Genomic DNA, 10,962 nt, shown 5'->3' with positions numbered 1-10,962 from the left:
TGTGAAATCTATCCTCCCCCACAAAAGGAATAAAACAGCATTATTAAAATATTATTTTCTCCAAAAAGAAGTTTCAAAAAAATAAGGTCCTTGAAACTTATCCCTTTATCAAATGTAAATTATAGCTGCTCTGATAAAATGTTTTTAAGTTCAATAAAGTTTAGATAAGAAAAATGCTCTTAAATGGTAATCTGTTCCAGGATTTAATCACTTTGTAATCATGTGCATTTTCTAAGTGCTCACCGTTAAGAACATTCTTCCCGTGACCAGGTTTACCATGCATTACATCTAGCAAAGTAATCTTGGGAGTATGGAATACAAATTATTGCCTTAGAAAAGACACTGTTTATTCCATGTATAAAGCTCAGAGAGTAGCTTTCAGAAAGATGGAAAGAAAGTAAATACACCGGTCACACAGTTGTTTGAGCTTTATTTTTATATGCATACATGTGTCAAAGAAACCAAAAATTTCAAGATATAGAGTACAACATATCAAATGAAATCATTCAAAATTATTTTAATGTATACACAAATAGCAGTATAAGGTACACGTATACAATATATCACGTAATTTGTTTTGAGGTTGTGAAAAGCAGTATTTTTGGTTGTAAAATTCTGATACTATTATCTATTACATCATTCAAGTAACATATATTTCAAAAGTTAAACTTTTTAAAAATAATAACTAAATTAACACATAACTCTAAGACAATCTGATGGATGAGCTGACTTTACCAAAATAGTGTTGTTCGATTCTTCTACAGAAAGCAAGGAGGTTGCTATAGTTTTTCACCTTCTCAGAAAGTTCATCATTGGTCAACTGTGTGGTAAGAATGGTGTACAGATGGCCAAATACCAGTGCATCTAGTTCAGTAGGCCTAAGACAAAAGCAGAAATGAGAGTAACATGAACAGTGTTTAACTTGTATGGTAGACTATATACTATTTTTTTAAATACTTTATTCATCTATTTAAAAGAAAAAAAGTCATGTAAGCAATAAATCCTACCCCAACTTGATAGAATTTATTCTATTTTATTGGAGTTTCTGTTATAAGATATGAAAGAAAAAAAGATCTTTTAAACTACGATTTGCTAGTTGTGTGACTTGCTTTTTTAAATAGCATCATTTAAATGTGTTAAAATAATATTGGTGTAAAAGAAAAAAGAATGTCACACAAATGGAATTATATAGTGTGTAACCTTAAAATAATAATAATATTGGTGTAAATGATCATATTCATTTTATTCATTAATTTATTCACTAAATATATACAACAGGTCTCCAGTGTGCCAGGAACTATGCCAGATGCCAAAGATATAAAAGCAAGAAAGATATTCTAAGACATGGACACAAAACATAAATTACCACAACACAATTTAGTAAGTGCTTTTGTAGATGCATAACCAAAATGCTGTCAGAGCAGAGAATTTCACTGTGGTGCTAGGAAAACAGAATGATACCTGATTACCTGATCATCATATTACAACATGATTTAATTTTAATTTTACCATTTTAAAAGTAAACTTAGATTTCTGAAGGAGATGTAAGAATGGCTTCAACAAAATTTTTTCTATGTTTTCTTTCCCTTTAATTATATATTACTAACAAAAAGATGAAATTTATCTACCTTGCTACTAACGGTCTATAAATGGGACATCACCAATCTATATTACATTAAAATAATTACAGTAGACCCTTGAACAACACTGGTTTGAGGGCTTCCCTGGTGGCGCAGTGGTTAAGGATCCACCTGCCAATGCAGGGGACAAGGGTTCGAGCCCTTGTCTGGGAGGATCTCACATGCCGCGGAGCAACTAAGCCCGTGCGCCACAACTAAGCCCATGCACCACACCTCTCTGAACCTGTGCTCTAGAGCCCTGAGCCACAACTACTGAGCCCGTGCTCCGCAGCAAGAGAAGCCACTGCAATGAGAAGCCCGCGCACTGCAACAAAGAGTAGCCCCCACTCGCTGCAACTAGAGAAAGCCCGGGCGTAGCGACAAGACCCAACACAGCCAAAAATTAATTAATTAATTAATTTTTAAAAACTACTGGTTTGAACTGTGAAGGTCCACTTACACGCAGGTTTTTTTCAATAAATACGTACTACAATACTACACAATCCAGGGTTGACTGAATCTGCAGATGTAGAACCACAGATGCAGAGGTCTGACTGTAAAGTTATACATGGATTTTCAGCTGCAGCAAAGGGTCAGCACCCTGAGCCCTCAAATTGTACTGTACTAGTACAATATTACTAAAAGGAGAAAATACCATCATTATTATGAACTAATTATTGTTGTCAGCCCTGCAGTGAAAAAGTTACTGAGAAAATATATTAGTCGACCTAAACTGTAAAAATATGTTGCAGTAATCTGGTTTGGCAAAACAGATTTGGGGGTCCGTCAAATCCTAATTCTGTCACTTACTAGCTATGTGGCCTTGATCGCCACTGATGAATGACTTCTTTTAATAGTTGCATGGCTTTGTATCTCTTCATGCCACTAATTCCTAAAATATTTATCTCCAATCTGAATCTTTCCCCTAAAGTCCAGAATCATACATTCAAAGGCCTATATAACAATTCCACTTGAATGTTGAATAAGCATCTCAAACCTTCTTGTCCCCTCATCTTCCCAAAATAAAAGTCACCATTACCCACCACCTGTTCAAGCCAAAAATCTGAGTTACTCTTCAGTCCTCTCTTTCTCTTACCCTCCCATATCCATTAGCAAGCCTGGTGAGACACAACCACCAAAATATGTCCTGAATGCCACCACTTATCTATATCTCCTCCAAGCATAAAACATTGGAATGAATTTCCACTCCACTTACACTAACATGCCAAACTCCTTATCCAAAACATACAAATCTTAGAAGATCTGGCTCCTGTTTACCTCTTCAGCCTCATCTCCTACCATTCTCTACACACAACCATAAATGGTTTTGCTTCTTCCATTTGAACATAAACTCTAGCCAATCTTAGGGCCTTGACCCAACTATTCCTGCTGCCTGGAACACCCTGCCCTTGACTTCATACTGCTGGCTCCTCCTTGTTTTTCAGAATACAACTTAAATATCACATCTTAGTTTGAGTGGTCAGCGTTCCCTGACCACTCAAACTAAAGTGGACATATAGCCGCTTATTGTGATGTGATTCTATTTTAATTCTCTATATGGCACTTAAAACTATCTAATATTTGTTTTTAATTAACTGTCTATCTCTTTCTACCAGGACATAGTCTACTTGTTTCCTGCTGTGTCCCCAACACCTGCAACAATGCCTGGCCCAAAGTAGGTTCTCAATAAATATGTGTTTAATGGGGCTTCCCTGGTGGCGCAGTGGTTGAGAGTCTGCCTGCCGATGCAGGGGACACGGGTTCGTGCCCCGGTCCGGGAGGGTCCCACATGCCGTGGAGCAGCTGGGCCTGTGAGCCATGGCCGCTGAGCCTGTGCGTCCGGAGCCTGTGCTCCGCAACGGGGGAGGCCACAACAGTGAGAGGTCCGTGTACCGCAAAAAAAAAAAAAAAAAAAAATGTGTTTAATGAATCGATAAAAAGGTGAAGTACTTCTCATACCATACTATAACTGTTTACTTAATGTTTCCCCCATTATACTCTAAGTTCTCTAAAGATAACACTGCATATATCTTTATAACCCCAGTTCTTAGCAAAGTATCTAAGGAACTGAATGGTTATTTGCTGAATGAATACACGAAAGAGAAAGAAAGCATCCTGCCTAAGTTGTATAGGATATTTAATTTTTCAATAGTAGTTATTCACATTCTTCCAAAGCCTTCCCTCTTTTGACACATTCATGAAGTATTAATCAAAGTCAAATGTGCAATTTATGGCCATGTTTAAGAGGGTAGTCAATAGGATAGTTTTAAAAAATCACAAGTGTCCTGGGACTTAATAGCACCATGATCCTAGCATTACAGATGAAGAATCAATAACAAATGGATACCTGAGAAAAACCAAGGATGTAGAAGGTGGATAAATATTGAGCTGAAGGACTTTGTGAGAAGTAATATAAACACCAACTCTTCCAGATCCCTAAACATATTTCTTAAAACGTGTATCTTACCAATTTAGGATTTATTTTCCTAATCCTTATTTAGGATTAACTACCCTCTGCTTCTTGTACTAGAGCCTAAGAAAAGGTGAATATATTCTCTGATGCAACTTCCAGTAGGGTAGATGGGCATCTTTTATCAATAAGGGAAGGCTCTGAATGAGCTCAGGTATGAAGGTATGTTCAAACCAGAGTAGTCTAGAAGTACCCCTGAAGTGGTCAAAATATTATTTGCTTCAAATATACATCCACATAACTCAAAAGGTGCTGAATTATGTAGGGTAATGAGCATACAAAAACTGATCTGATGTTACCTAAAGATAGCAACTTCGTGACAAATTACTTTTAGAACATCTAACAGGAAGTAGAATACACTATACTAAATCAAACAAAACACACACATAACTTAATGCATATTTTTTGTAATCCTTACAAATTTCAGCAACTACTTATATTAGTTGACTCTGACATATATGTTATCAATTCCCACAATTCTTTCTTTTTAAAAAGTACACTGTGGGCTCCCTGGTGGCGCAGTGGTTAAGAATCCGCCTGCCAATGCAGGGGACACGGGTTCAAGCCCTGGTCCGGGAGGATCCCACATGCCGCGGAGCAACTAAGCCCATGAGCCAGAACTACTGAGCCTGTGCTCTAGAGCCCATGAGGCACAACTACTGAGCCTGCGTGCCAAAACTACTGAAGCCCACGCGCCTAGAGCCCGTGCTCCACAACAAGAGAAACCACTGCAATGAGAAGCCCACACACCGCAAAAAGAGTAGCCCCCTGATCGCCCCAACTAGAGAAAGCCTGTGCGCAGCAACAAAGACCCAACACAGCCAAAAATATATTTAAAAAAAAAAAAAAAGTACACTGTGGTAATGGGGACACAACTGTATACCACTGCTAAAACTCACAGAACTATACACATAAAAGCGTCAATTTTACTTTTTGTAAATTATGCCACGATAAACCTGACTTTTAAAAAAAGCAATAAGTTCAGAAAAATATTTGCAACTCCTATGAGAGACAAGGACAAAAAATTACACTTTAGCCAATACTTCCACTGAATTGTTTAATCAAGCCAAGATTTCATGTACCTCCAGTTTTAATTACCTTTTCTATACAATATGGAGAGAAAACATAACATTTCCACCCTTCTGCTTACTAAGTAGTTTGTAGACTGTAATTTGGATATAGATAGCAACTCTCCTCCTAAGACCTTCAACAACTTTCACATTGTTGCCTTCTCATCTTGCATTATCATTCTTTCCACATTTCTGTTGGTTACCTACTATTCTTTTTTTTCCAGTTTTATTGGCAAATAATTAACATACATCACTGTATAAGTTTAAGGTGTACAACATGATGGTTTGATTTACATAAATATATTGTAAAATCGTTGCCACAACAGGTTCAGCTAACATCCACCGATTATCTACTATTCTTTCATTTGAATATCAAAATAAAAACAGTACCATAAAATGCGAATGTTTTCCTAACCTTTCCCACTAAAAATTTTTTTGTACTTATCTTTTTCTTCAATTATTATGGTTCCATATTTCTTTCTCTCTTTCAGTCTAGTTTCAAAAACATTAATTTTGTCTGAATGTTCCCCAATTTTTCTTTCCCATTATACTATTAACTTGTCATTTCTTCATACTAACAGAAATAATCTACATATCCTTTCTTTATGTATCAATCACTAATCTTTAGGACTATCATTCAAATTTGTAAATCAAGCCCCTTGCCATCAACTTTGCTATATTTTGCTTTTGGATATTTTTGAGCAATTTCCCCTTAATTTTCTTAACTAGTGATTTCTCAATTGAATAAACTTCAATGAAATCCCATTACCCCCTGAAATTTTTCTTAAGGTTCCCAAGTATAATTTTTGCATCATTTCTTCAAAATACTTTCCTATCAGTATATGAAGGTAAATTTTCAAATTTTACCATTTACTTAATGGTTAATAGCAGTATTTTTTCTTTTTCAAACCTAACTCCTTTTCCAATTTCTCATTCAATTTAATCTAGTCTTAACCAACATTTACTGAGCGTCCTCTAATAGGTTTTGGTTGGAAAACACAAACCCTCAAGGAGCTCATAAATGCTTTGGAGTAGTATTAACTCTTTCTATTCTGATTACATTTAGAAAAATTATTTTTTTCTTCTTCTTCCCCTTTATTAAAAAGGTAACATGAAAATATCACTTCAAGAACAGTTCTGGTTTTTTATTCCAAATCCACTCACCAGGTGAAAGGGAATAAACTACCCAGTCTTTGTGTAGGTGTGTTAACAGATATCACATCAGCAAGATCACAGATACAACAGATAACACAGATTTTGTTTGAGCTGCATTTTAGAAATATGATTTAAATATTTAAAAGCTACCAACTATATATTATGAAAGATAAAAAGGACAATTGTTAGTATCTACTTTGTATTATTTCTAATTTTTTTCAAATTCGCTTTCCTTTTTCCTTTCCACCATTTAGCTTCTTTGTCCTCTTTTCCCAATTACTATTCTTGCTGCAAGATCTCCCTCAACTATCTTTCCCTTTCTCACATCAAGTAAAGCTACTGAGTTTCTTTCATGAGGCCTCTCAACATGTCTAGTAGGTAAGCTAGAAGAAAAGCTGATTCTAATTTTAGAGGGTAAGGAGAGGATACACAGGGAAATAAATTTTAATATTAAACAATTAGGTAAAATTAAAACTAAAAATTAAAACTATTCTATACTTCAATCATAAAAATGTTTATCTAAGTCTCATATTAGGTAAAATTATTTCAAAAACCTACATCTTAATACCAGTTAAACAGTTTCTCAATTGTTTTTGTACCTATTCTAAATTTTGAATTTTTCATTACAAGTTTAAAAATAATTATACCCGAGCTGATCTCCCTGGGCTATGCAGCTGCTTCCTACTAGCTATCTATTTTACATTTGGTAGTGTAAAATAGCTCGGTGCTTTGTGACCACCTAGAGGGGTGGGATAGGGAAGATGCGAGAGAGATGCAATAGTGAGGAGATATGGGGATATATGTATATGTATAGCTGATTCACTTTGTTATAAAGCAGAAACTAAAACACCATTGTAAAGCAATTATACTCCAATAAGGTTGTTAAAAATAATAATAATTATACCCTTATGAAGAAAAATATTTTTTGATATTTCCACTGAATCACATGCCAAATGATACCTGGTTACTAACTCTTTGACACTGAGTTTCAATGAGGAGAAAAATAAGTTAGATCTATTATCCTGGCTTCCCATGGAGACAGGGTGCATAACAAAACTAACTCCTAAAACAGAGTGATGCACTTTAAACAATAAAATGCACCCCTTCTGAGCTTTTCAGCTCCTAAGAATTCCTGTATCAGAAAGAAAGGGGACTACATAATACTAACATTTTGATACCTTTCTTTTGTATTAGAGACTAAACAACTAGAATCAGCATAGCAAACATCACTAGAAATAATAACATAGCTGTAGAAACTTTACCTACCAGGATTTCATGGTTTGAACTCTATGACCTTTCTGCTTCAAAGATCAACAGAGCCCAATTTTATTTTAATATCAGTTGTATAGCACATACATTAATATAACTTTAATATTTCCAAGCTATCACCATAGCCATTTTTGCTACAAATATTAACATCTCTACCAAAAGATGTTTGATATAGCTATAGATGAATGCCTATGAAGATGTAATAAATAATAACAAATAAACCTTTTTAAAAATTATCAATCTAGGGCTTCCCTGGTGGTGCAGTGGTTGAGAGTCCACCTGCCGATGCAGGGGACACGGGTTCGTGCCCCAGTCCAGGAAGATCCCACATGCCGCGGAGCGGCTGGGCCCGTGAGCCATGGCCGCTGAGTCTGCGCGTCCGGAGCCTGTGCTCCGCAACGGGAAAGGCCACAGCAGTGAGAGGCCCGTGTACCCCAAAAAATTAAAAATTAAAAAAAAATTATCAATCTAAAAGTCAAGAGATTTTTATTAAAAAGCCAAGAAAAGATTAGAATTCTAAGCAAACCAATGAGGTTAAAATGCTAATTTAAACCCATCTTAAACTGGATCACAGGATAGCTGATTCTGATATACTAAAATGTAACTTTAAAAAAAAAAAGGAAAATTCATTCTTTGCCTACATTAGATATTATTTTCCAAATTACAAAAAAATTCTGTCTTAATAAAACATGAATTACTCAATTTACATATATACACACATATATTTAATCTATATCCTTCACAATTATTTCTATGCTTTACAAATATTTTCATTAAATTTTAAAAGAAAAGTTCATAATAATGCTTGTCCATCCAACAATATTGTTTACAGTTTAGTTTTATTCACTTTTCTAGTCCTCAGGGTATCATCCTATACAGACAAGTATGGCTACGCTTCACGTTTTAATAGTAGTTTGCAAGCTCAGATTTTGTTAAGATGTCATAGTTCCATACAAAGCACCTTGAACTACCTCTAGTAGAACCTCTATCATATCATACAATAATGACTGGTTTACATTGTCTACCCTCAGGAGAAAATTCTTAATAGCTAGCACTGCATTTTAGAAATCTTGGTCTCCCAGAAGCTAGTGCTATGCCTGACACCCAAGAAATTAAATGGTTAATGAATGCAAAAATGAACTTTAATATAACTAAATCTTTTCGTAAATATTTCTTGATAAAACAATTCCTCTACGATAAAATGTTTGATACGACATGTATGATAAAATAATAATACAGAAAAGAAACTAACTAAAAAGAATAAATTCTTACTGCTTATTGAAGAAATACGGTTGTGTTCCCAGTCTTTGAGAAAGAGCTTGACAGCACTGGTCTACATCTTCTAAGACCTAACACAAGCAACAGACCCCAGAGAAAAATATTCAAATTAGCAAAGCAATAAAATGTGTCTAAACTTAATACATATCATAGTTTATAATAAAAATATAAATTTAGGTAACCATTTTTAGTATATTTAAATCAGACTATAGACCACATAGAGAACATACGTAATAATTTCTATACAAGAAACCGGAAGAAGATTTGAGAGCAAATTTCCTTTAAATACAAGTACATTTAAGTTACTTATAAGGATTATGATCAAGAAAGTTTTTATCTCAAAACTCTACTCCCTACAAAAATGTTTTCCTGAATCCATATAATCAAATGACTTCACATATATTAAAAAATCTGCTTCATAAAGATGACACTGCTGACCTACCATGAGTAAAAATCATTTGAATTGTTTTCCCACTAGTGGAAATAGATTTTATTTACTCCATCCCTATTCATTTACCCAATCCCCCTTGTGGCCAATGGCACACATCAATGAGTTGGCTGACTACGACTAGGGGTATCCTTGAAAATGAGACATTAATTAGCTTAATGGCTCAAACTCATGACCTTGACAAGATATATATTTTTATAATTTTGCTACTTCAGTAAATTTAAGACCAAAGAAAAGCAGGTATATTAAGCACTGCATCTAACAGGGTTGGGTTTTTCTTTTTAAGCCCTGATGCTGCAGATCTATATTTATTGGCATAAAAAAATGTCCACAATGTATTGCTGAATGGATAAAAAAAATTAGGTTATAGAGTGGCAGTTATACTATGACCCCATTTAAAGAAAATGTTATTAAGAGACACCTAGAAGAGTGTTCTCCATATAGTTAACAGTGGCAATTTCTAGATGGTAGGATTCCAGCCAACTTTTATTCCGTTTTTGAAGTTTTCGGTATTACATAATTTGTTTTACAATAAGCATGTGTGATTTTTATAAAACAAAAAAGTACTTCATGTCAGAGAAAATAAGAGCAAATGTTAATTTTTTTTATTATGTTGGGAGTTTGTGGGTTTTTCTGGCTGCGCCGCACAGCATGTGGGATCTTAGCTCCCCGACCTGGGATGGAACTGGCACCCCCTGCATTGGAAGCGCAGAGTCTTAACCACTGGACCGCCAGGAAGTCCCCTGGGATTTTTTTTAAAGGACCAACAATTAAAAATGTTTTTTCTTTATGTATTAAAGTTGAGGGTTTTACCAACTTCAATCTGAACTGACCTGGTCCAGAGTCTTGTTACCCCATCCAATAGCTTTCATCTTACGTTTGACTTCCCACTGTTTCTGATAGGCCAAAATATGATTCAGAGGCCAAGGGTAAGGAGATCCATACCTACCATGAGTGATCTAAAGCAAAAAGATTATGTTAAAAACATGATTCTAAACATAGCCTGTTTTCACAAATAAAATTCTAAGGGAAATATATTTCCAGAGACCACAAACAGCAATCTGAAAAAATAAAACAAAACATAGCTTGCAATCTAAAAATTAAAATTTTAAACCATTCTCTTTAAAAATATATAAACTTTCACATACTCTGCAACCAGTTATATCAAACAATGACACACAGCTTCCCTAAAATGTATGTGCAAGCAAAATTCAAGTGAAAAACTATATCACTAATGGTATAAACCACAATGTTTCATTTATGAGCAGGGACTTATGATTCTGAGCAAAAGTGTTTTTTCATTAAATTTTAATTAAGATAAATGTTGCAGAACCACTCACCTCCCCTACAGTAGCTTCATCACACCACTGAAGATACAACTAGGAAAAAAAAAACAGTCACCAAAACTTTAAAGTATCAAAGAGAAAATGGATAAAGAAAGTTACTTCTTGCCAGGGTGATTTTTTATAAGCTAACGTCATAAAAGTCACATATGTGAGGGTTGTTTTTGTTTTTTCTTGGCTAATGTTGCTACATAGAATTATTAAACTTAATGGTGGTACCTATAAAAATATTTCTTATTCATAGAATACATCTCTAAATGCCATTAAAGTATTTTACAGATACCATTTAAGTGAATTTCACAAGACCAAA

General features: G+C 34.7%; 1 protein-coding gene across 2 annotated transcripts in view; it reads right to left on the bottom strand.

The window, feature by feature from the left end:
- Positions 1–227: 227 nt before the first annotated feature.
- Positions 228–10,962, bottom strand: part of MTX2 (metaxin 2) — a 63,678-nt gene continuing 52,943 nt past the window's right edge. For both annotated transcript variants that reach the window (XM_082841642.1, XM_082841643.1), the window contains 4 exons: positions 10,650–10,688; positions 10,143–10,268; positions 8,856–8,932; positions 228–878 (listed from right to left, as the gene is read on the bottom strand). In XM_082841642.1, the coding sequence (XP_082697768.1) occupies positions 704–878; positions 8,856–8,932; positions 10,143–10,268; positions 10,650–10,688 (417 nt within the window). In that variant the 3' untranslated portion in view covers positions 228–703. The remainder of the gene's footprint in view (positions 879–8,855; positions 8,933–10,142; positions 10,269–10,649; positions 10,689–10,962) is intronic.

This window comes from Leucopleurus acutus, assembly GCF_964270905.1.
Source record: "Leucopleurus acutus genome assembly, chromosome: 6".
Lineage (NCBI taxonomy): Eukaryota > Metazoa > Chordata > Mammalia > Artiodactyla > Delphinidae > Leucopleurus > Leucopleurus acutus.
Note: the sequence above shows the minus strand (reverse complement) of the source record. Positions and strands in the feature narration are given on the sequence as shown.